Source organism: Buteo buteo, chromosome 6, assembly GCF_964188355.1.
Source record: "Buteo buteo chromosome 6, bButBut1.hap1.1, whole genome shotgun sequence".
Taxonomy (NCBI): domain Eukaryota; kingdom Metazoa; phylum Chordata; class Aves; order Accipitriformes; family Accipitridae; genus Buteo; species Buteo buteo.
The window spans coordinates 38,269,149-38,295,082 of record NC_134176.1 but is presented as its reverse complement, the minus strand read 5'-3'; the positions used below and the strand labels follow the sequence as shown (position 1 = coordinate 38,295,082).

Below are 25,934 nucleotides of genomic sequence, written 5' to 3'. Positions count from 1 at the left end.
GTCGGGCGTTGGCGGTTGCGCAGCATCCGTTGGGGGCGCGCGGCGGTGTCGGTCCCTCGTAGGAACAAGGCAGCCATTGCCGCCGCGGCCGGCGAGAGCGGCTTCCTCACGGCCCGCGGGACTCAGCGCTCGGCGACGGTGAGTGGCTGCCGCCTCCTCGGCTCGCTCGGTGGCGGGAGGGCCGGGGGAGGGTCGGGCGTTGGGTTGCGAGCGGGGATCTGGCGGCCGGGCCCCGCTGCGGGGCGGGGCGGAGCGGAGCGGAGCGGACCGGAGCGGGCCGGGCCCGGCCTTTCTTGCGGCGGCGCCGGGCGGAGGGGAAGGAAGCCGCGGGCGGAGGGGAAGGAAGCCGCTGGCGGAGGCCTCGCTGGCGCCGCCGGGCCGGGCGCTCGGCGGGGGGCCGCCGGGCGTTGGGTAATCGAGGCGCGACGGCAGCTGGGCGGCGGAGGACGCCGCGCTTCGTCGCGCCTTCGCGGAGGGGAGGAGGGCTGACCCCGGCTGTTCTGCTCCGAGGGATGGCCGGGAGCCGGCGGCGTTCGGAGGTGAGCGGGTGTAATGCTTTCGCGTCCGCCGCGAAGAGCCCGAGGGGCGATCGCCGGCTGGGTGGGCCTCGGCCTCGGTGGCGGTGAACCCGAGGAGAGGGTCCTCCCGCCGGGGGAAGGCGGCGAGCCTGGCGCAGCCCCGTCCCGTCGCGACTTTTCAAAAGAGCGAGCGAGCAGATGGTCGTTCGCTGCGGGCCCGTGCTTGCCGAGTGCTCTTCCGACGGCGTGTGGTGTCTTGGGAGCCACCGGTGAGCAAACGCGGTTACATTGTGCTAGGAACAACGTGTGAAGCTCTGCGAGTGGCAGGTGTCGGTGCAGACTCTCGCGTCCATTGTGCTCCCTGATGTTTGAGTAAATAATGCATGGGCAGATCGTTTCCACCCCATAGTTGTGTCTGTGACAGTTTCTCAGGCAGTCGGTTCCATCCAACCCGCCTTCATTTCCTTCCGTGATTCCTCTCCTCCCCACCTTCTTTTTCTGGAACTAAGAACTAAAAGCATTGAACAGCAGGAACGCAGTCGTTTTAATCTGTCAAATCTGTCGTTCCCAAAATGAGCGCTGTTGCCAGAGTGACCATTCTTGCCGTGGTTTAGAGCACATAGTTATGTAAGTCTGTCCTGCCTCTGCAAAGGCCTGTCTTTCCCTTAATACCAGCTGCTGGCCTTGCCAGTGTTTGTGTAGTAAGGGTGCATCAGGGAAACAATCTGTCGGAAAACTAGCTGCTCTGCGAGGAAGCTGAATCAGTCCTCTGAGCTGGATTTCCATGTGGGCATAAAAGTGCAAGTGTGAGCACAAAGGAAGGAATGGTTACAAAAGGCAGCATGGTAAGGGAAGCACAAAACTTTTTGCGTGAAAGTGGTTAAATAGCCATCACCTCAGATCGTGGTTGGGGGACGGTTTAGGCTAATCTAAGTAAGTGCTGTCACGCTTCTACCTCTCGGCCGGTGAGAAGTCCAGTACCCGGTCTTCCAAAGTTCTGGCACTTCTCTGATGGCAGATTAAGCCCAAGTAAAGAAACTAATCAATAGAAACCTAATGGGTGTTAACACAGAAGGTAAATCATGCTAATTCAAAATACTGCGCCCAAATTGTCTTGAACTACTTTCACAGCTAACCGATATGTTGTCTGTTTGCTCTGTCTGCTTTACAACCTAGTATTGTAATACAAGATCACGTTGTATTTCCTCTCCTTAGGGCTTGGATTCTTTGGTTTTTGTATGACAAGCAGCTCACTGAGTGAGCCAAATAATTAATATTTTCCAGTTATAAGAACTTAATTTCTAAATCGCATAAACTGAAAAAGTGACATACTCAAGGTAAACACTGGAGCTTCCATAAAAATATCTCAAATTATGTATCCTGGATCAGTAGACAGTTTTGAAAATCCAAATATCTGAAATAGCCTTTGTTTTTGCCATCGTTGAAATCTCATAATAACAAAATGTTTTGTCTTCATAACTTGATAGACTGTTAAAGTATTTTATGGTTGGTACAAATAATTTGATGACTACTATTTATCTTTTGGATGCTAATACAGCTTTTATTGCAGCAATTCTTTCAGGTGAAAGCAAAAGCTTGAGAATGTTTTATGTTGTTATCCAATGATTAGGATGTTTTATCCAATGATTAGGATAACAGTTTTGTTCTTTTTTTTTTTACTGCTGTTAGCCCAGTAAATTAATCTTGGAGCTTATAGAGTGGGGTTTTTTCGTGTTCTGTGATACAAAAGCCTTGTTAGACTAACAGCAAACAAAACGTTATTTTAGATACAAGAAGTCTTTAGGTTATATGACTAAAAAGGACAAAACTGGGGGTTCTGCGTAGGTTCTGTTAGAAGTCAGCAATACAAGATTTTCTCACTTCTCTGGCTATAGCGAATTGGATTTTTAACATACATACCTGGAGGACAATAAAATCAAATCCTATTTAACCAAGATTTCTGAGATGCAAAAGTGGTCTTAATCACTCTATTTTAAGTTTGTTAATCTAATAAACAGTGCTGTTTTCCTTCTTAGCATCAACCTTAAGATGAGTGGCTGCCGTGTCTTTGTTGGACACTTAAGCTCACGCGCTCGGGAACGGGATGTGGAGAAATTCTTCAAAGGGTATGGACGCATACGAGAAATCCATCTAAAAAATGGATTTGGATTTGTGGTAAGTAATACCTCGTCTTCCTTTGTCTTGCTTGCAGGTACTCGCCTTGCTAGGTTGTTGTCAAGGAAGGGAAGATGCTTAAGAGAATTATAGTTCCAATGGGAAATGGAAAATATTAATATACATTTCAGACTGCTTTTCAGATGCTGGGATTACAGTTTTACCTGGTTTTGGCCAGGTTTTGCTCAAAATCTTGGTAATATTCTAGCTGCATTAAATACATGGTCTGAACATTAAATACATTGTCTGATAATAGTCTTCCACGGATTTAAATTTTATCCCTTATGTCTGAAGACAGTATAAATATCCTGTTACGGCATTACAAAACTTGGCAAAGTCTTGACCTGGAGAAGGGTTTATACAGAACCACTTATGTTCCTTTCTCACTCCTTCTAGTCTGCTTGGTCATCTCTCTGAATAATGGCCTGACATAAAAGCAAAGTGGTTGGCTAAGACAACAGGTGTAATAGGTGCTTGCTGTTGGATTTAAGCAGCACAGCTTTTAAATCTTGTGCAGCTAAAGTTAGGCATATTCACCATCAATATATGTTCACAGGGTGTATGTGTCTGTCAGACTAGTAAATGATATGCACAGTTCATTGGATCTTAGTTTCCTACCACTGCTTTCTAAAGCTCTACACTCCTAAACTGTTGTCCAAATTTTTACAGCTTTACAGGTTCCCAAGTTGACTCAGGATCAGCCCGTTTCTAACTATTATCTCCTGAAAACTGAGAATTAGCTGTTCTGCAGCACTGAGTTCAAATTGGAAAGGTTGATGCTGCCCTCGCACTATGGCAGGCTTACCTGCCATTCATTCTGCCAAGATGAGTCCCTTGGGTGAAGCTATGGGAAAAGAAAAAAAAAAAACAGGCTTTCCCTACTTTAGTTTCATTAAAGTATTACTTCTTGACTCCTACACGTGCTTGTTCCTGATTGCCCTGGAGTATGAGCTACTTCTTGTTGACTGCCAGTAGGTAAATACGTGCCTCTTAAAGTCTGGAGGTGAATGGCCGATCTAGATGTGAGCCTGAGTTTTAGTGCATCCTTTCCAATTGCTGCTATTTCTCAAGTCACCTTTCCCTGAGCGTTCCTATTCTCTTCTTGGGCAGGGCTGTTGACTCATTCAGGAACAACTTCTGTTCAACTCCTGCACATGAGTCAGCCAACCCTCCTTCCTCTCTTCTGCAGTTCCTAGGCAGAAGCATTTTCTTTTCAGAGCTCACTAATAAGCTTGAATAATTGCCCCATAACTCCGTCTAAAAAATTTAATTGTTCTCATGATGAAGAATTTTTTCCTTACGTCTGAACAAGACTTTCCCCCCTTTACCTGTCATCCCATCACTGTGCACCCACATGAGGAAAGCACTTGAGTCACCTCTGTAACTGTGTTTTAGGTTTTGGAAGACTCTGACTGGATCCCCTTTGAGCTGCCTTTTCTTCAGGCTGAACAAACACAGCTCGCTCAGCCTTTCTTTGTTCTCCAACCTTCTGATCAGTTTTGGTGGCCCTCTGCTGGTCCCACTCCAATTTTTCAATGTCTTTCTTGAGCTGGAGGGACCAAAACTGGACACATTGTTCCAGGTGTGTGGCCTAACAATTGCCAAGTCGGGTGGAATAATGACATCCCTTGGTCTGCTGGCTGTACTCTTACTGATGCAGCCCAGGACGCAGTTTGCTTTCATTACAGCAAGGCCACACTGCTGACTCACGCTTAGCTGACTCTCCACAAGGATTTCCACGTCCTTTTCAGCAGAGCTACACTCCAGCCACTCAGACCCCAGCCTGTTCTGCTGCTTAGAATTATTCTATCCCAGATGCAGGACTTCACATTTATCTTCCATTAAAACTTGTGATTCTTGTCGGCCTAACCTTTCAGCCTATCAAGGTCTCTCTGTGTGGTAGTTATTCCTTCTGATGTATCTATTTCTCCCCCCACTTTGGTGTCAGCCACAAAATTGGTGAGGGTGCTCTTGGTCGTGTCATCCAGATCATTTATAAATACATTGAATAGCATTATCTTTTGCAGTACCTCACTGTCATGGGCTGTTGGTTCATCTTTGGTTTTGGTTATTTAAAATCTGTATTTATAAAATCTCTTAAAAAAACAAGTGATTTTGATTGAACATTGTTGTAGTGTTAAAAGTATGTTTCATTGTGCTTGACTGAGATCATTGCTTGATCTTTGAAACTAATTATATTTACTTAAATTTTGTAGACTTAGTGCAGAACATTTTCAAACTTCAGACCATAAAGCTAGTATGTAAAGTTAGACAGACTTACAGATGTTCAGTTTGTTAGGAACTAGCTGAAATCATGGGAGTCGTAATTGCTAACTATTGATAATCTTAAATGCCAGGCCTAAATGAATTTTCTCAAGATAATTTTTGCATCATCATGCAAGGATGTGTGACGGTTCAGTTGGTAGTGAAACAGATTTCAGTGCAGAAGGGGGAAGGTTGCTTAAGCCAGTATTGCTTCTGAAAAGCTGTTTATAGTTATGCAAACGCTTTCTTCAACTAGAGAAGTTTCTTTGTTGTTCATTGCTCTCAAGCTGCAGTTCCACAATTTTTTTTCTCCATCCACACTGTTGGTTCAAGCAGTCCCTACCCAGCTGCTTGTTCTCACTGCTTTATTTATTTCCTTTCTCCCTTTGCCTCACATGGTGTTACCGCAGTTGTTCAGCCACATAAGGAACCTACCTGGGAAGCTGATCTAGTTGAAAAAAAACACTGTCTTTTTCACCCCACCTCCTGCACACAGTGTGCTGTTTTTCATCTGGATAGGTTTCTTGACCTAGTTTCCTGCAGAGCTGTACAAACAGCTTTGCCAAGAACCAGTGGGCTGGGTAGTGGGCAGAGGCTACTCGGGCTGACTAAAGCAGCATTGCTGCCAAAAGTGAAGCAACAGATTCCGTTGCAGCAGTATATGGAATTGCATATTATAGCTGATCCAGACCCACAGGTGGCCACTGCTGAAGAGGGGCTTATGTTTCTTACTCTTCTTACACAGGTACCTTTTTGCCAGACTAGTGACCCGAATTCACTCAGAAAAAAAAAGAGAAGGGCTTTTTTTCTGGTTTACTCTTTCTTTGCCAATTCAGTAAGAGTTGAATCAGCCCCAGAACTCTTAAGAGGGTTTTGGGAGTGCACAGCTCTCCTGCTTTTGTTTGCAGTTGATCAGCTCATGCTGTTATATAGGATTTCCCTGTATGTAGGGCTGTGTTTTAAACTGTATGCCTTGAAGTAATCCCACCACTTCTCTCCCAAAAAGCAGTTTAGACATTTCTGTAATAAACCAGGTCATTTAATTAATTTATTTTATATAGGTCCTGTAAATAGCTATACTGAAACAACTGAGGAAGGCAAAAGGAGTTTGCAGGGTGGAGGGAGAAGAAATGATCATGAATGGGAATATCTTGGCTTTTCAGTCATAAATGTACTAGGAATCAGCTTCCCTGATCAAAGTTCTGGCTGATACTTGTTGCAGAAATGTAAAATTTATGAAGAAAATGTGTTTTCTAGCATTTGAGTGTGCTATGAGGGAAAATACTTTTTTATTCCTATTTTCTTTCTAGGAATTTGAAGACCACAGGGATGCTGATGATGCAATTTATGAACTAAATGGTAAAGAGTTGTGTGATGAAAGGTAAGCGTGATACCATAATTTCCCTTAAGAGCAGCAAAAGTGCTTTGCGTTCAAATACGGTGCATTAGCTTGTGCTCTGACACCCGTTTCTTGTGGCTCTGTGATGGGATACACCTTCTATAACTTTAGATAAAGAGACTCATTGGGATCCTGGCTACAGACTTACATAAGGCAAAATTAGTTTGGGGCTGGAGGAGGGGTGGTTTGGAGCAGGGCTGACTGTTTTCTCCACTTCTCCTTAAAAGCTAACTCAAGGTCTTCTCACTAGAAATATTAGTAAAAATGAATTTAACTTGTTTGTTATTTATCTGTCTGTTGACTTCAGAAATTAAGTTGGTGATAGCCTCTCATCATTTGGAGTTTTGCCCTTCAGTTTGCAACAATGTGGACTACAGTTATTGTACATTACAGTGATTTTTGTTTTGACTGTGGAAGCTGGGTTTATGTCATTAGGTTGTTGTTACTTATTTTGGTACTCTTTTCCCTCTGTGATTACTCTTGGGTTCTGGCTGAGCAAATTTAATTGTTTCAATCTGAATTACAGACCCATGACAATTTTCATGAAAGTCTGAGGGAGATGAATGAGACAAGAGAATACCACTGTTCTGGCTCTTTAAGAAATGCCAGCAACTGTGTTATAAATCATTGCTTGCAAGGGCAAGATAATTCTTGTTAGTGCACATGTGCTTCCAGTTGCAAAAGATTTAAGTCACTGTCAAATACTTGAAGTTTGTGTTTTATTTTTTGTTTGTTTGTTTTGTTTTGTTCCTATTGTAAGGGTTACAATTGAGCATGCTCGAGCCCGAAGAGGAAGGGGCAGATTCCCACAACGGTTCAGTTATTACCAGTCGCAGAGTGGATCTAGGTAGGTGGTCTGGACTCTGTTGCCTACAAACACAGTAACTGAAGAACTGTATGGAAATGCTGTTTTCTTCTTGTGGTTGGATTTAGAGATCCAGCTCTGTTTCCTTGTATAGCTTCACGAAAGAACTTTTATGTTCTCAAACCTTGGAGGTCCATTACTATTATTTACCTCCTCTGCCTGAGGAGAATGTGGATTTTAAAGCAGTTTAACTGGCTCGCAGAGGTTCACAAACCTGTTATGAAATGCTCCCTCTCCATGTTGTAGGCACTACGTTGGTCTTGCTTCCTACTGTTGTGTAAATGATGTGAAGGAGTAATGCTGCAGTTGGATTGGCTGTTTTTAAAGACTAAATCAAGAAAAATGCCAGAGCTTCTCTACTGAGGCTTTTGTCATTAAGCTGAGCTTACAGGCTAAGTAGAATTATTGTAGAATAATAGTTCAAGGTATTTACCATCTAACCAAGCTTTCACATTTCCAGTTGTATGGTTATCAAAATGCTTACTTCAGCACAGCATACAAAAGGAACTATATTTGAGAAACAATGTTAGGACACAACATACTAGCATGTGAGAAGTGTTTAAATACCAATTGACTAAGTTTGCTGACCAAGCAGGTGCCTTGCTGAAGGAGAGCCTCTGTCTGATAGTGGAATCTGAAAAATGGGATGTAGCTCATATCTAGAATACCTGTAGTATACATACAGTATTTGTGAAGTTGTTCACTTTTAGTGATTTGAGCCAGTGGTGAACCTTACGCCAACTTGCAGTGGAGCTTGTGAAAGTTCTGCAGATTTGCATATATTCCACCAAACAACTACACATTACATCTTTGTACTTTTATATCTACCTGTGTGAAGTAAGTATGTATGGAATAATTTACTCTGTAGAAACATTTATAGCTGTGGCCTATGCAGAGTAGAGTTTGGAAGAAAGAAGAAGACTTAACTGACATAAACCTCTGCATTTGTTTCAAAGTCAGAATTGCTGCCAATTACAAACCAGTGTCTGGAACATCTAATTTGCATATGCAAGTATGCTAATTAGATTATTTTTTCTTTAGTGGCAGTAACCTTGATGCGGTATAATTGGTCCGAGGTCCAGGCTAAAAGTGGACTTTTAAAGTAGGAAGTGTGATTGAAGGTCGTGGGCATCTGACGTTGTAGTCATGTTCATGACGTCAGACTGCCGATGCCAGACAGGAAGAGACTGCGGTTTGCAATAATGGAAAAATGAGACTCAGCCTGCCAGTTTTGGGACTCTGGGACCTCTGTTTAAATGCCTGGAAGATCTGGATGTTCTGAAAAAAATTGGGACACTTTGAGGTATGCACTGAAATGAAATTGCCTATGCTTCAGTGTACAAATCAATACGCACAATTTAGGATTATGTTTCTATGGGAGGAGAAGATGAGAATAATTTTCTCTAAGGTCAGTGTTCTTGATTCTTGAATCTTTTTGTAGTAATACAAAGTAGTGCCATTGTTAGAATCCTGCATTACTCATCAAAAGGCTGGCGTATCTTTTTCCATAGTTCTCAGATCCCTTTGGATTCAGAATGACTAGGATTGGGAACAGAAATGACCTGCAAGGACAGTTTTCTTTCCAGATGTCTTACTCTTTTCTGTATGAACATTTTCATGCCACATTTTCATTTTTGAGAGGGTCTTTAATTTTTGGTTAAGTGAACAGCATTGGCTTTCATTCAGGAACTGTAAACTGCCACTGTTATTTCAGGGCAACCAGTTATCTAGCTCTCATTTTACTAAAATAAGAATATTTCTACCCACAAAAATATCTAATATAGGTCATGGAGGCATTTATGAATATTAACAAGTGATTCGGAATTTAGAAGCATAAACTAAGATGCCTTTGAATTGTGCCTTCTGTCTCCCTGACATGAAACAGAATTTATCCTACCAACGAAAAAAAAATCTTTAGAAGTTGCCCTTTACATGAATAACCTCCAAAACTGTATGTGTGAGCCAAGCCTGTCAAATAACAAAATTAAAATAATTCTCTTTACATTATTTTCATTCTACTAGGCACTTATTTCAGTGTATTTAGAAAAAATGGCAGCTATATTGACTGCCTTGGTATAAAGTTCTTCATCAAAATCCTTTTTAATCCCCTTGTAACATCTCTTTTCTTGTAGTGGACTCTTAAGTATATCCTTGACTAGGGAGAATCAAACTGCAGTCCAGCAACAAGGAAAATACTTAACTCTCTCAGCAAACTATAGAAAACATCAGATTTCTTAAGTTCTAAATTCCTTACACTGGAAACTTTTTTGTTTGGTTTTTTTTTTCCCCTCTGAACTCTTCTAGCCGGTATGGACCTCCTGTTCGTACTGAACACAGGATCATAGTTGAAAACCTTTCATCCCGTATCAGCTGGCAGGTGAGTTAACATCTTACCTTCTTTTTTTACACCTTATTTTCCTACCCTGGAAGTAGACTGCTCTCAGGCTAATTTCTTAATAAAGCCATCATAAATATTTAACCCAAGTAAGAAAAAAAGGCAAAAAAGCTTCAGTAATTGCTAAAAATTACCATTCAAACACAGAAGTCTTCTGTTTCACATCTGTGCAAATAGTTCTATAACTAGATTTTGTAGTTGGGAACTGATAAAACTTTTGAAATCTCTAGATCGTTTCTAAATTATTGAAGCATAGCATCCATGCAAACTATGTCATCCTTTTGTATTGTTATATCTAAAAGTGCATGCCTTTGTTTTGAGTGAAATTTATGGTCTTTTCTTATGTTTTGCAAAATATTTTTGTGACATGATGCATGATGAGAAGTCTGGTAATATGTCATTAATAAAGGGAATCTTAAGAAAGCTACTGTGTAAAGTATGCTTGCTGTAGATACTTTTAAAAAAATTCAAACTTTGAGTAATTGTGTTTTGAAGCTTTCTTACCACCTTTCTTAATTATTTTTGCACCCCTTGCTTATGTTTTGCTAATCTTTAGCTGGCTTTTAACAGAATAACCATGTAGTAATTCCTTTAGTTGTGTTCTGTGTAGTATACAGTCTATAAAAGTTTACTTTTTAAGGGCATAGCAACAGATGCTATTTAGAAAAGGTGAGTGAACAGTGGAGTTCAGTCTTGTTCATTAACCTTTATATTCTTTGAATAAAGAGACTTTAATTAGTGTACTGAAAGATGCAGTAGAACATGTTGAATGTTCAAAGCCTTGGTCTTGCAGCTAAATCCGCATGAGGAGGCTGTTTGGCTTGCCTGGAGCTCCGCTGATGTGTTTCATAAGAGCTTGGGTACAGTCCATGCAGATAAACAGTTGAACTAGGTTTGTTTATCTTCTGCATGACAGGTTCAAAAGGTTCATAATTGTACAGTTGTGTTAATTATTGAATAACTAAAAAAACAACTTCTGAGTTGATGTGATGAGCAAGTGGATTTCATCTGAGTATCTTCTGGGTATGCTATGCAGTTATGTATATGAAGAGCTTGTTATAGAACACAACGCTTGGAAATGACAGTAGGGACCAGAGAAGTAAGCTAGAATGGAGCATTAAGGAGAATAAATCCTATAATGCTGTTTAGTGTTAACTTGAAAAAAAATTTAATGTTTCTGTAACTTTATTTTACTTGTGAATATTTATAATGGCTTTGTGTGTACTTACCATTTTAGACTGAAGCCCACCCAATTCAGATCTCATACAAATGAATCTTTAGGATTCTAATTAAATGTTTAATGACTCTCTTAAATATATCATAAGTTAGCATAAGAGACTTTACTTCTTGATACCTGCCTAAATAGAAATCATTTGAAGCTAACATCCATATGCAAGCCTCATTTTGTTTTGGAGCCGTACTGCTTTGATACTGACTAGCGTTTTAACTTTTAACTATGCTACTTACACAACAGATTAAAAGAGCTAATACATTAACAGTAGTGGCATTATTCTTCCTAACTCCTGAGCTTCTAGCAAGCACAATCAATATGGAACCTTGCTTTAAAACTTAAGGCACATAATTTCATCTTTGGTGCGTGCAGATCCCCGTGCTTTGAGAACTTCTGTCTCCTTTAAAAGTTATTGTGCTGGGATGTTTAAAAAAACCCAAACCAACCAAATCACAAATAAAATTTATATTCAGATCAGTTTCCTCAAATTTTTGACTATATCGTTAGTAGATAATCTCATATCTAAGTAGTAGACAAACTATCAGAATTCTCCTTATTTTAGCAAACGTATTTCTGCATGTTCAGAGCTTTCCAACCACCCTCATTAGTTCTTCAGTGTCTGTGAATTTTCAAGCAGTTGGGAAAAGTAGATCTGTGTTACATGAAGATGTAATTTTTAATATGTGTTTTTCCTGTTTATGGTTGTCCTACACCTTATTTTCCTTTGCTGCTAAGGACAACAGGGTATTCTTGTGCTGTTTAAGGTGAACCAGAACAGTAAACTTAGGATAAAATCCAACTGTGCCACTGGTTAAGTAAAACCAGATAACTTTAGAACATTCCCCTAATAATAGCAAATACTCTGTTGAGCTTTATAACACATGCACACTTACTCTCTTTTGATCAATAACATTGGCACCTTAATCATGTTGACATTACTATTACAAATGATATTTCATGATGATGATCCTTAGGATTCAGCATCTAGTGTGGCAAGTGGGGGGGGGGCTCAATTTTAAAGCCTAAAGTTATTTATTGAATTAAAAAAATAATTATGTAGATTAACATTTTCTAACTTCCTTTTGACTTACCAGTCCTGGTCTGGTTAAGCTCTCATTGACTTGAGCAGAGCCAAAATTTTGTTCTTCTGGACATGGCATCCCATGGTATGGAATACCCCTTTGGCCAGTTTGGGTCAGCTGCTCTGGCTATGTCACCTCCCAGCTTCTTGGGCCCCTCCAGCCTTCTTGCTGGCTGGGCATGAGAAGCTGAAAAATCCCTGACTTAGTCTAAACACTACTTAGCAACAACTGAAAACATCAGTGTGTTATCAACATTATTCTCATACTAAATCCAAAACACAACACTATACCAGCTACTAGGAAGAAAATTAACTCTATCCCAGCCAAAACCAGGGCATCTCTAGATTGAGATAAACATACTGAGGTTGAAATGTTACTTTTAATGGTGCTGTAGGGTCCATTTTTCATTTGCTGTTAAGGTTTCTTTGTGTTAAGCACATGTGAAGCAAGGAAAATGTCTACTAGTTTGTGTATGCCAGTTTTTAAAATGATTGAATTTTAATTAAAATATTAGATAAAACTAAGCCTTCTTATATTCTGTGGCAAATATTCTAAAGTTTTTCTTGGCTTTTTGTTTTGTAGTCTTTTCTTCCTTAAGCATATTTCTAACCAAGTGCATTTTGAACCTCTTCTAACAATCTTGATTTGGTTAACCCTCATTTTTCTTGTGTGGAGGAAAAAGAACCAAAGATTTGGGGGTTTTCTAGTGGCTGAAATTCTAGGGTTTGGCCTGTTCTGAATTTTCCTTTTGGTTCCTATGACACTCCTGTTTTTTGGCGATCTAGATCTTGGTTTGCCTGGGTTTGATCTCGATTGGCTAGCACAGATCATCCTCGGGTTCTTTAGCCACTTCTGGAGACTGGAGACTATGTCCAGTGCTTTCAGGGCCCCTGGTACCTCCGTGAAGCATATTGCTATGAGCCATCACTCTGCCTTTCTCATGTAAGAGAGTTCCTCTTGGCCAGCTAGGTATTGGACAAGCAACTCTTTGCTTAAGGTACCTTCTTATATCATCTGCCACTTGTGGCATGTTGCGGTAAGTAGTCTGGGATTATAAAATACCAGATACTGTTTGGTAAAAGTACTGCTTTAACTTATACAAATGTTTAGCTTTTTAGTGACCTTTTACATTATTTGTTTGTACTTTATCCTATTGCTGAGCAAGTAATTTTACAGTGTCTGCGTGTTTAGCCTCTATTAAGTTAAATACAAGGGTGTCTATTGACGTGGCACTGCAGTGTGACAGATATTCAAGTGAAATATAAGAAAACTTTTCCCGTTGTAAAATTATTAATTATATAGTAATTGCACCTTTTTGCTTTTAATTTTGCTGTGAAGTTTGGGGAGGTGAGCATATAGAATGAATTTGTCTACATATATTGGATTGTCATTTAAGTGGGCTGCTAGTCATGAAAATCTGCATTTAATACTATGTTGCTTTTCATCTGTTATAGTTCTGATTTTAGTGCATACATTGGTATTTTAAGTATTGCATTGTGTTTTCTTAACAGCTGGTTTGGGATACAGGATTATTTTAAAAGCAGTATTTTATTCACTATAGTTGTAAAAATGAGGGATCCTTTCTATATGCAGCTGCTATTACACAAGCTGTTTCAGAAACTTTTTTCTGAATTATATGTATTTCTATATGTATAAAAGTATAAAAGCATTAAGCAGTTTTAGCAGAGAAAGTTTTAGGGGAGTATTACTGGTAGCTGACTCATTTCTGTCCTGTTTAAGGCTAAAATGTTAACTTTTGCTGCAGGACTTGAAAGATGTCATGAGAAAGGCAGGGGAGGTCACTTATGTGGATGCACACAGAAACAACAGGAATGAAGGGTGAGTTCATTTTGTGTCTAAATCTGTACAATAACTGAAACTGTTAAAGGCAAGATTATCCTTGTAATATAGAAGAAATGAAGCATAAATCTATGATGTGGCTTAGATGCTGAAATTTCTCCAATTCAAAAAAACCCACCAACAAACCACCAAAAACCAAAACACAAACAGTCAGTAAGTAGGAGTTCAGAAGTGGTATTGAACTCAGTCTGTACTCTCTGCCATGAAAACAATGTGTCAAAGCAGAAAGGGGAGGGAAATACCTTTCAACAGTTGAGTTCTGCTGTCTTTAACTTAGAGTTATTTATGTATAATCATTTATGATCTGACTCCTGAGGCTAGAATACCTCCTGTCTGTGGCTGCTTTGCACTGGTTCAACAAAGTCATGGGAAATGAACCTAACCAATCTCCGTAAGGAATACCTCATTGCCTGCTCTCCATTCTTAATTCTGCAGACTACAAAGGTCATGCATAACAAAGCAGGAGAGAGGAAAAAGTATGATTATAGTGTCTGTGCTGGCAAACCAGTGCTCTAGGGCCACTGCAAGCAAATGTAACTTAGACTTTTTTGAGGAGAAAACAAATTAAAAAACAAAGGAGATTTTTCTATTCACTGTTAAAAATCTAAATGGGACAGGAGAGTCTGCAAGTTTATTTTCTTTCTTGGACAGCTTTAGGAATGCAATGTAGTGGAGGACTGAAAGGTACTTTCTCAGCTGGTACAGGTTTGTGTAGCTTCCTGGATTTTCTCCGTCTTGTTGCAGATGAGAGTTCTGGTAATGTTTAAGAAGATGTGGAAGGTATGGATGGCTGTGACTGTTAGTGTCATATTTTCCTGTTAACCAAGTTAAAAATTAGCTTCCAGAAGATAAAACATCAAGCTGTGACTCAACAGATAGGAAAAGGCCCAAACTTGTTCTCCTTGCTTTTAAGTTTCTCTGAAACTTTGTTTTTTTTCCTGATGGTATACAGGGTTGTGGAATTTGCGTCTTACAGTGATATGAAGAGCGCACTGGAAAAATTGGATGGCACTGAGCTTAATGGACGCAGAATTAAACTGACTGAAGATCACAGAAGGCATAGGTATGTCACCTGACCTGATAAAATTCTGCTGAGAGCATGGATTTGGGTAGTATTGATGCCAAAGTTTTATTATCTAATTCTTTGGCCCCAAGCTAAATATCACTGCACAGAACCACTTTCTAGCAGTGTAAACAGATTTAGATAAGAACTAACTTGCTGAAAACAGGGTAAATCGAACACTTTCAGGTGAGAGTAAGGAACTTTTTTTTTTAACAATAGAACTTGGTATTAAATGAAAGGACTTCTAAAAAAACTATGAATTTTGTTATTACAAGCCTTTTATTTTAATGGAAAGCTGCTTCACAGTCCTGTGAAATGTCTCTCAGATAGTTGTGAAAGCCAACTTTTTCATGAAAATAAAAGAAAAACAGTTAGCTTGCTTCCATTATAGCCAAAGCAGTTCTGCCATTCAGTCATTAAAAAAATTAGCTGCGTCTCTCTCATTGTCTTTCTTAAAAACAAATCCATTTCTTTTCATAAGAAAAGGGACGCATAACTAGAGAAGGTGTCAAACTCTCAGGCCTTAAAGTGTGCTGGTGTTCCATGCCTTTAGAGATTTTTTTTATAGCATCTTGAAAGAAACCCCAAACTAATGAACATGGGCATTTCTAGAAAGAATAAATACGATGGGTATGAATTTTCATTTCTGTGCTTTTCTTGATAAATGGCTAAAAACTTGTTGGTCTCCTCCCACCTCTGCTGGGAGGAAAGTGTCTTTTATTAGGCAGTTCATATTTTGCCAAGCTAGCAGAGAATGTCGAGGCTAGCAGTTCCTGCTAGCCTTGGCCTAAGAAGATACTGTTGTGATGGAGCATAACAGAAATCTAGCAGCACTCTGAAATAACTGAATGCTGTGCATAGCGCATTCAGATGTTCACATGGATGTGCTGTGCATACAAAGTCATTGAGAATTTAAATTGAGTATTTTAAATTTAGTAGGAGGTAAGACTACAGCTTTTGTGTTTCTCTAGAAGCAGATCTCGATCAAGGAGTTACTCAAGATCTCGCAGCAGGTCCAGGTCTACAGGATCTTCCAGATCAGACAGCCGGTCCAGGTCCAGGTCAAGATCAAGGTCCAGGTCCAGGTCCCGATCTCGATCCCGGTCCCGATCTCGATCCCGGTCTCGTTCTCGCAGTCGTACACCTAAAAAGAGTTACTCCCAGAAAAGCCACCGCTCCAGCTTGCTAGCTTCTTCCCCATCTCCCTCCTCTTCTAAAAGAAAATCTCGATCTAGATCGAGCTCTGCTCATAGCCGTAGTTAACCTGCTCTTAGAGATGTATTAATGCATTTAATTTGATTCAAGTTTCTTGAAGACTTGAGACAAATTATACATGAGAACTGGGAGGGGAAGAGTTAACATGACGAAAGGGTAACCTCCTCTTACATTGCCAAAGTGCCTGTCATCAAATAGGCCATCTCTGTGAGGAGGGGCTGTCAGCTTTCTCCTTTCAGTGAAGTCTGGAGTGGGAAGTCTTTTTTATTTTTTTTCCCTGCTATTAGTAAACATTTCTATCATAGATATATTATGTACACATAATGCTGAGGTAATGGGATGAGACAATACGCTGCTTTCTCCCTCTCTTGCCCCCCACTTTCCCCTCCACCTCCAAGGCCTTTGACTTCCAAAATACTACATTAGCTTTTGTCCTTGGTATTGAGTCCGAGAACAGGAAGTGTAGATTTTATTCCTTTAAGGTTCTGTGGCTACTTTTCTGTATGAGAATGAATGGACCAGCTGAATTTAGTCTAGAGTTCACTTTTTTACCCTGTTGCTTGGCTTGACAGGCTGTTTAAGTTCCAGCTTTAAATGACCTTGATAATATGCTTAATTTGTAACAGACTTTCAGGAATACACATTGGTCAGTTGAATATTGCTCATTTGGATAGTGAATCAATACAATGTTAAGCAGTAATGAAAGCTGGATTTTCCTGTTAAAATGAGACGTACCATCCAGATGTCCGGATTATTGGGAATCCATTATAATAATTTTCCAGTAATTCACTAGTATGTGGTATTGTACGTAGAGGCCTTATTTGACAAGTGACTCCATAAAACTGCACAGAAATGTCAATATGCATGTCCATGTTTTTGATGTTTATAAAAGTGACATAGCTTTCATACACACATTATTCAGTATCATACTTTTGGGTATGACTAGCAATAGTCTTGATGGAAAGGAAGGTTATTTTAGTAATGACAGCAGCAAAAAAATCCCAGGAAAAGTGTAGTCAGTTGTGACAGAAAAAGTAAATCATGTTAAGGCATAAAGAGGATAACTTCTTTAAATCTCCCGAATGCACAGTTATTTTGATTGATAGAAATATCCACTGCAAATACTGTTCGTTCTTATAATTTGGAATTAGATTTATTTTTTTTTTAACTTCTGTATTGTTCAAGAAGGGAAACGTTTTTGGAAAAATATGTAAATTAATCCCAAAGTCTTACATGTGTTTAAATGTACCATTCCTAATAAAATAAAACCTTTTCTGGCTTACTTTGCAGTTTTGTTTAGTAATGTTGCTGTTGCTGTTGGCCACTTCTTGCAGTCTTGCAAACATGATCACAAGGAAATTTATTTGAAGGTGTACCCATATGGAAGCAAGTAAAATGTAAACTAGAAACCAGTTACGACATGTAAGTAACCAGATGCTGACTAATGGGAGGACAGGATAGGATTTTACTGTCATGGCCATCAGTGGCTGTTTGAATGGATGGCAAATAGTAGTCTTTCTGCAGTCCTTGCAGACAGATTTGTGTGATACCTTCTTGTCCACCAGTTCAACAAAAGAACTGACAACTAAATGGCCATAGGTGTTGGAATCTTCCTATAGGTAAAATCATTTGTCGCTTTTGAAATACGGTTCCAGAGATTCTTACATTGCCCACACGACTTCTGTGCATCTGAGGCTTCAAGGCTGACACCCTTTCTAGAGCAAGTTACTGCTAATAATTTTCTTTGCATGTTTGGCTTGATGTGATCTGAATATGCTAGCAGTTCAAAAAGAACACAAGGAACAAATAGAAATCACTTTGCAGAGGAATCTTACTGGATATGACTCTGTTGGAAAAGCTGGGGTATACTCAGCTGTGTTAAATGTCAGTGTTGCTTGCTTTGCTAAATTTGTGAGGCTACCAGAAAACCTTCCCGAAATGTCCACTGCCTAGCCTAGTACCTTTGAGATTGGCAAGTGCAATATCAGAGACCTTGAATGCTTCTGACCACGGCATGCTTACCTTGCAAATTGTTTAAATATAGAGCTAACATAGATCTTGTGAATTTTATTGATTCTTTATTGTACGTCATTTCCCTTCCATAATTTTCAGTCAGCAGTGGCAACAGTAAGATGAATATAGACCAAAAGCCAGCCTCCCCTTCCCCCCAACCACCCTGAGGTTATAAGCAAGTTTATAATTGTTGTTGTGATTGCAATCATAAATACATACAGCTTATTTCTGAACCTAGAGCCCGGTCTACCCATAGATTTGTATTGCTATTAATATTGGTTAGAAGTACATTTTTTTTAACTTATTTTAAAATTGTATGATTGAACTGATAGCGGTTTAGTATGAACACCTATGACAGTATTTCTTTTCTGTGCTGGCGTAGTAGCAGTTTAAACATCTTTGCCAGCACTGTTGCATCCAAGTTAACTGTAGTACTGGTTTCTAGATGTAGCAACAGTTAACTAAGGACTGCAGATTGTAGGGTGGTGTTACCAATGCAGTGTGACACGATGGAAAAAGACCTCTCGCTAATTTTTTTAGATGTTTTTCAAGGTGGCAATCAGTGGCTCTTTGTTCCCTAAGATACACAAAGGTGTTTAGGTGAGGAAAAGGTGAGCTTTTGAAATACTAAATATTAAATCTGATCTTTCTCTGGGCAAAGATTTGTTTATGGTAGACGTGAACTTGGCAGCTTTCTCTGTTTATTTGAAGAGCAAGGATAGGAATCTTTAACAGCTAAGAACAGTTTTCTTAAAGGAGAGGTTGAGTCCCTGGTTACTCAGCTCTTAGTTGTTTGTTTTGTTATATTAATTTTGGTGCCTGAAGAAAAAATGGATTTTGAAGCCTAAATTTTTATTTATTGTGCATGTGACTTTTTTTCTATGGCTTTTTCTGTGTCAAAAAAGCTTAAGCCCTTAAGAGGTGTGCGAGGGAGAAGGCAGAAAGGTGGTCTGATTTCTAGCCCACACACACCATTTCCTGCTGTGTCACCACATCTTTTTTTTTCTTAAAAAGGACAGACTATGAATAGCAGACTGGACTTTTTTGTCTTTAGGGAAAAAAAAAAAAAAGGCAAACCAAACCTCAAGACTATTGTATCAGGAAGTCCTAACAGTTTTGAGCAGGTTTCAGAGCAGCACAGCCCTGTTGGGCACACGCTAGAGTTGGAAATGAAAACTACATTTTTCGTTGGGGTTTAAAGTTTTGACCTTACCTGACATTTAAAATGAGCTACAACTGTGTGCACTTAATTGCTTTGATGAAGGATAACTCCTTGTGCCACTTGCAAGTTGGTTGTGTCAGACCTCAACTTGGAGCAAACCCAATCTGGAATTTGTAGTTTTAGGGCGTATGAGTTGGTGCAGAGAGGTTAAAAGGGCAGTTCAGCAGCCTGAATAAAATAGTTGCTTGGTGGTCTGCAACCGTAGAAAAGTCTTGAGAGGGAAGAAGAGGGACTGAAGTAGATAGAAGCCATAAAGGGAAAAAAAGGACAAGGGGGAGTTTGAGTTTTGACAGGTGGGAGTTTCAGTGTCAAAGACTGGTGTAGATAGACCACAGAAGGGAATAAAACCTTTATACTTGTGACAACAGTTCAAATTTAGAGGTTTCCTCTAGCACGTGGTCTTGAGTTAAACAAATTGGGGAACATGTGTGCTTGTTTGTTTTGCTTAAAAATATTTGGTGTTCTGCTGAAGAGCAAAAAGTCTAAAGAAAACTGAAGTCATACCTGTGTTCTTGTGAGAAGACAGTATCTACAAGTCAGGTAGGCATCTTGATTAGTAGACATAGGCTTGCTTGGTAGACTCTTTAGGGAGCACATTACAGTCTGAAATTTGGCTGAACTATTAATGCATTTCACAAACCAGATTATTTTAGAAATAGAACATTTTTAGACAGCATTGGAACAAATTATTTATCCATTATCAGGTGCCTTAGTTCCAACTTTACAGAGCACAGGAATGTAAGTTCCACTTTAAAATAACCATAAATAGACTTCTTTAATGTATTAAAGTCCTGTGAAAGCTGGGAATCATCCCTTCTAACTGGCAGAAAGCTTCTGCTCCCAGCCCTGCAAAGCTGAAAGGAACAAAGCTTTGAAGTCATGATGCATCTACAAGTAAATCTGTCATTACTCCTACCCTTATTCTACTAACCTGATCTTTGAAGAGTAGTTTTCACAAATGTCTCCTCAGCAAATGGAGGTGACGTAAGTCAATACAAATGTTAAATTTATATTAGATTCAAAGGTTCCACTTGTACCTTGGGGGTGCGGTTGGCCAGTATGGCTAGGGTGATCTAGCATGTTGATGCTGGCAAGACAAGCTACCATCCCTGTGCCTGCCCCTTGTCTTGTGCCAGCTCTGATGCTCATGTGATCCTCCAGAAGTCAATTCAATTACATCACAAAAAGTGGGTACTTGGGGTGTCCTGCAATACTGCTTTTTCCAGTCCTCTCTGAGAGGGAGGAAGTGGAATTAGGACATGGGCTATAACTGCCCTGTGATCCTTCTGTTTGCCTCCCTCACAAACACAGGTATCCTAACTTTATCCTCCCATTCTGTTCTCCAAGTGGTCATTCTCCTTTTTTTCCTAACTTTATCCTCCCATTCTGGTTCTCCAAGTGGTCACTCTCCAAACAGAACACCATCACTCCTACCCAGGATTTCTTGTGCTTCTCTTATCACAGGACATTTTCCTCCCAGGGGAAGCCTAATGCTACAGCATGCAACTGCTTGCAGCACAGGGCACAGCTGGAAGTTGAGCACTGCAATTAGTTGCATTTTGGCAACTGGCTACATCTAACCCCAAAAGTAAGAGTGTATTTTCTGTGATGTTTATGGCACTTCTTTATTATTAATTATATTTTTGTCAATTTAACACAGGGCTCTTCATCCAAGGGTATCCCAGCAGTTTGTGAAGATAAAATTGATTATATTTGGCCACATAACATCTCTGCTTTACAGATGAGAAAAGGAAAGCAAGTGGTGGTGGTGTTCGCCTGCAGCTGCAAAACAAGGAGATCCGGAGGAGGAACATGCCTGCAGCAAAGGCCAGGATTCCTCACTGAACAGGTTCGGCTCTGACTCGTGCCATCCAGCAGCTGTACTTGCTGCTGCTGCTTGTGGAGCCATGAAACAGGCTGAGAAGGATTTTGGTTCCTCTCAGGAGAGGAAAAGTTTCTCTTTAAAAAATGAGTTGAAGGAGCAGCGTGCTTCTGAGTAGGAAGAAATGCCCCAGGATCTGTACCTGCAGTGCTCTGCTACTGCTCCAGCAGAGAGTCAAGGATGATGAGTTCTGAGGTGGGAAGTTCACTGCTCTGCCTGCTCCTCCTGCTGCACCCTGATCTTAGTGCTGTACAGTTCCTAAGTGGCTTTAGTTTTCTTACAAGGGTTTTGGAAGCGTGTAATTTCCAGTCTGTTTCCTTCATTCCCCTTACTTTGCCATTGTTTGCTGGAAGACTAAATGCTCTGTGTGTACAGTACCTGAGGGCACGTTTCCCATTTTACCAGCCCTGCAATCAGTTACCCCTCCACCCCCTCTCTTTGCAAACCTGCAAGAGAGTTGTTAGCCTTTCACCCTGGGGGTGATTTACTAGGACAATAACGCTGATTAGCTAACAGTTATGCCTGGCAGTGGGCTATAGCTGAGGGAGCAGCACAAGCAGACTGCTCTATGCCTGTCAGTTTAAAGGAGGGGATACAGCAGAAACACTCACTGATTCCACATAAGGGAGCCATTCAGGTCTTGGATAGAGTCAGCACCAAGAGGAAAGTGCAAGGGTTAACAGGCTGGGGGCCTGGGTGAGAAACAAGGCCAAATTATATGCTGTAGTGAAATACTAACTAATGGCAACTCTGTATGTCTGGGTAATCTCAAGATGTTCAAAGGACAATCACTACTATTGATTTGCTGGGCTGAGGACCATGAGGGAGTGATGAGGGAGTGGAGAAGAGTGTACGGTAAAACCTGCTCTTCAAGATTAACAAAGGGCTTAAAATAAAAGACAGAGTTTCACTGGTAATGAATGATACTTTTGTGTTGTGTGATGGTTTTTTCCTGTAACAGGGACGAATGTCTTCTTTCCCTGTTCTCTCCTTTTCCACTCTAGAGAACACTTGCACTGTGGGCATTTAGCAGTGGCAGGCTGAGCTGGAAAGATCCAGATCAATGTGCTTACAGTAGATGTTTCAGTTCAGACCAAGAATTGCTCTTTATGTGTGTATGTAGGTGTGATACATCACTGGAGACCCTGAGATCGGGTTCAGCAGGATCCTACGTGCCCGCTGGATTTGTTTTATCCAACAGCCAGCTCTCTGGCATTCTAAGGCAACTGATTTCTCCTTGCCTATCAGAGGCCCATGGATATTACTTTGTGGTTCATGGAGGTGAGATGTAGCAGGATGCTCTTTTAAAGGAAGTGAGTGCCCATTGGCATAGCCGAAATTATTAAAATCTGAAAATGCTCCCACTGTAAAGCCCTGAAACCAGAGGTACCCCAAATGGTTGTTAAAATTTGGGCCAGATTTTAGTTGGGGGGGTAGGGTGGCAGTGGTGCAGCATATGCTGGTACTGCAATGACAGGAATGAGATGTAAGGAAAAGATATACAGGGAAAGAAAGGGAACTGGATGAAATCTTTGCATTTCACATCTACAGCTGAAAGAATTATTCCTCAAACTCAGTGAGTGGGACTGTGGATCTAGGCCCCACTCACCACTGTGACTTCTGGTTGTGATTTTCATAAGTGCCTCGGGATGTCAGGAGTCCAGGCCACCAGCATTCCAGCTACCAGCCAGAGCTCTCCAAAGCAGACATTGCCTGCCTAGGCCATGGGCCATCTATCCTGCTGGTACTGACCACCAGGGAGTCAGTATCTGGGCTCTCTAGACAGCCTAGCCCTTCCATCCCTCTGGCCAAAGATGGAATTTACCAGAGCTGGAGTTAAACACAACATCTAGTGCTTCAGCCTGAAGTGTTGGTTTTGATCGCACTTGGCTTTGTTCTTCTATGTCTTTTTTCCCAGTAAAGCTTCAGATCACACTGGCTGTTTAACAAAAAGTATAAGCAAGTAGCTCTCCTGTTTCTTACATGCATGGCCACTGCCATGTTCTCTGCATCACTGCCAGTTCCTGTGAATGCCTAACTGAAAAGTGATGTGCTCAAAAACCCGAGTTTTCTTATGTGTTTAAAAAGCTTCCTCATTCTTTTCCTTCAAATTGTCACAACCTATTTCTAGCACTGTGCAAGGACCACTGCTGATCATGTAGACTGGTCTCGTGGGTTTGCCAAAATGCTTGCTGCAAGCTTTCTGCCCACACCTGCCCTCCTTTTGTTTTGATTTGCTTTACCTTTTCCCAGTTCTGGCAGTTGGATGGTCTAAAATCCAGATCTGCCTATTGTACATACTCTCCTGAACTTCTTTTAGTCCAGTAGCTTGTAGCTCTTATCCTTGAACACCAAAGTGATCATACTGTGCTCTATTTCCCAGTGAGAGTGGATGATGCTCAGTATGCAACTTTTGAGACCCTGAATCTCTCAGCGAACACCTCACAAACGATGGGTGAATTTATGTAGCCCAGCTAAGACCTCGCAAACCTGCACTGCACTTTCCTACCCTACATTTGTCTATACTACCTGAACAACAGTAATAGCTGTATGTGGAAAAAGCGTGGGGTGAGAGTGGTTTACGCTTGCACTTAGGATGAAGAAGTTGTGGTGTTACGTAGCAGCCAGTGCTGTCTTGGACTTGGGTCTTGGGCGCCTCGCACGCTCCTTCGCCATCACGGTGCGGTTTATGCAACCGTGGTTTGACCAGTACGTAAGCAATTAGATCGCAGGGCACCAGAGCGTGGGCTGCGACGCAGCCGCAGAGGGCAGCTTTAGCACACCTTACTCGTGTGCAGCGAACGAGGCCCGGAATGCTTCGCAGCAGGGCGGCAGGCTATGCTTTCAAAGAGCGTTCAGCCCTCCGAGAGCTCCTGCCAAGGGCCGGTGCTGGCAGGAGGCAGGCAGGGCCCCGGCCCCCTCCCCTGCAGCTGGGGGCAGCCCCCCGTTAGCGCCATTTGCGGCAGAGCAGCCCCTTTCCCTCCGGAGGTTGGCTGGGACCCCACCAGATGGTGCTGTAACACTGCCTCAAGGAAATACCCTTTCTAGAGGAAACTTGCAAAATCCGTCTTAAAATAGCCCATGTGACCCAAACCATTGCCTTTGTGGAAAAAAAAAAAAACAACAAAAAAAACAACCAACACCACACACACACACAAAACCATAACAATACCCCTGACTAGAGCACTGGAAACTGCCTTCCTCCCCTCGTGTGGTTTCCGCCACGCTCACCTGCCAGGGGAGCGGAAGGACGAGGTGAGGCAGCGGGGGCGGAGGGGGGGAGGCTCAAAAATCGACCGAGAATCTGAGCCATGGGCAGCTCTCTCAAAGGACCCGCTGGGAGCCACGGCCGTGTGTGCAGATGCTCTGCGTCCCATCCCTCTGACGCTGGCACTGCCTCGAGCCCTTGGAAGTCCCTCTGTCCTGAGGACTGACCTGAAGGGCTGCGGACCCGTTTCTCCAGCCCAGCTGCGGCCCGGGGGTAGCTCCCCAGACCCCCCCAGGAGCTTCTGAAGGACACAGAGGCACAGCTTCACCAAGGGCCCACGTTGCCCCCCTATGTGACCTCCAGTGGGGCAAGGGAGGGAGATGGAGAGGTTGAATTAAGATCCAGATACTAATTGCAACGGTACAAACCACAAACCAACCACCCAGGAAACCTACGCAGCCTAGTCTCGAGAGGAGAGTGGTTAGCGAGGCTCAGACGCAGCGAGAGCTTACGAATGCTTTTCGTCTGCACTAGACTGAGAAATTTAAAACTGTCTGCTGAGGAATGAGCCATCCCCCACCTCCAGCATCTTCCTCCCCACACACACACACACGTGTACCCACAGGAGCCGCCAGAACTGGGGCTGCACCCTTCTCCTGCCACGGCCCTGTTTCTAGCCGGTGTCAGGTATACACTGAACGTTGCCACTCCTCCAAAGGAGTCTGGTGACAAAGAGGCTTCGGGAAATAGCTTTTGGCTCGGTCTGGAGAAAATTTCTTGCTGTCTGGGCATGACTCCTGTGTGGAATGCTTTTCTGCTATGTTTTACCACCCAGTGCCCCAAAGCAGCCCTCTGTCCTGGGGGCTCTTTCCCCAGGTGTGCCTTTCTCTGGTCCGCTCCAAAGACCTCTGGCACTTACCAAGCCAAATGCCCAAGGCAGCCTCTCCACAGGCCAGTCCTCTGCTAATGTCAGGGCCCCACAGAGGCTACCCCCGACAGCATCCCCCACCCCCAGTGAAGGGGCCCAGTTCATCCTCATCATCAGTCCTTTTACAGCAGGGGGACGCAGATGGCTTTTTTGATTCGCCCCTGGTACCTGAGAGCAGAATCAGGGTCTGTGAGGTGTTTCTCTTTCAAGACCAGATCCCTTTGCTTGAGAGCTTGAGCCCAGAACAGCCAGACTCCAAACTCCTGGAGGAGTGGATCGGCTCCCAGACTGCCTGGACCCCTGCTCCTGCAGCGTGGCAACAAGGTGGTAAGTTGCTTAATCATCTTGTGGCCCAGAGAAGGCGGCAAAGCCCTGGTCTTAGATTTCCCTGATCCTACTTGTCTTTAACAGGAGTCCAGCATGTGCTGCCTTGCCCTTCCTGGTACCTGCTGGACTGAAAAGCAGGGAAGACAGAAACACTAATGAGCTCCCAATCAGCCCAACTTCCCATGGACATTACTTTCCCAGGATTTGGAAAACTGTGGGCAAACAGCACAGGCCGTTTTTCAACAGGCTCCATTTCATCTGGGTTAACAGACTTTGCTGCTTTCTC

At 42.0% G+C, this 25,934-nt stretch overlaps 1 protein-coding gene across 6 annotated transcripts; it reads left to right on the top strand.

The window, feature by feature from the left end:
* On the top strand, positions 1-24,325 carry LOC142032182 (serine/arginine-rich splicing factor 5-like). Of its 6 annotated transcripts, none has more exons than XR_012650773.1 (9): positions 1-138; positions 2,555-2,693; positions 6,269-6,339; positions 7,118-7,204; positions 9,527-9,599; positions 13,696-13,769; positions 14,743-14,853; positions 17,359-17,490; positions 21,045-24,325. XR_012650773.1 is itself a non-coding variant. In XM_075030469.1 (8 exons), exons 2-8 carry the CDS (start codon positions 2,568-2,570, stop codon positions 17,366-17,368), a joined length of 552 nt encoding a protein of 183 aa, XP_074886570.1. In that variant the 5' UTR covers positions 1-138; positions 2,555-2,567; the 3' UTR covers positions 17,369-24,325. The 6 variants fall into 6 exon arrangements, 4 of the variants coding, with proteins under 4 accessions (XP_074886570.1, XP_074886568.1, XP_074886571.1 ...); XR_012650772.1 differs by having other exon boundaries at positions 20,964-24,325; XM_075030469.1 differs by having other exon boundaries at positions 17,359-24,325.
* Positions 24,326-25,934: the final 1,609 nt, after the last annotated feature.

Coding starts and splice junctions, on each gene's coding strand:
- LOC142032182 (XM_075030467.1), top strand. CDS start 2,568: ATGAGTGGCTGCCGTGTCTTTGTTGGACACTTAAGCTCACGCGCTCGG. Junction 7,205..9,526: donor CAGTCGCAGAGTGGATCTAG/GTAGGTGGTCTG, acceptor GAACTCTTCTAG/CCGGTATGGACCTCCTGTTC. Junction 13,770..14,742: donor AGAAACAACAGGAATGAAGG/GTGAGTTCATTT, acceptor GATGGTATACAG/GGTTGTGGAATTTGCGTCTT.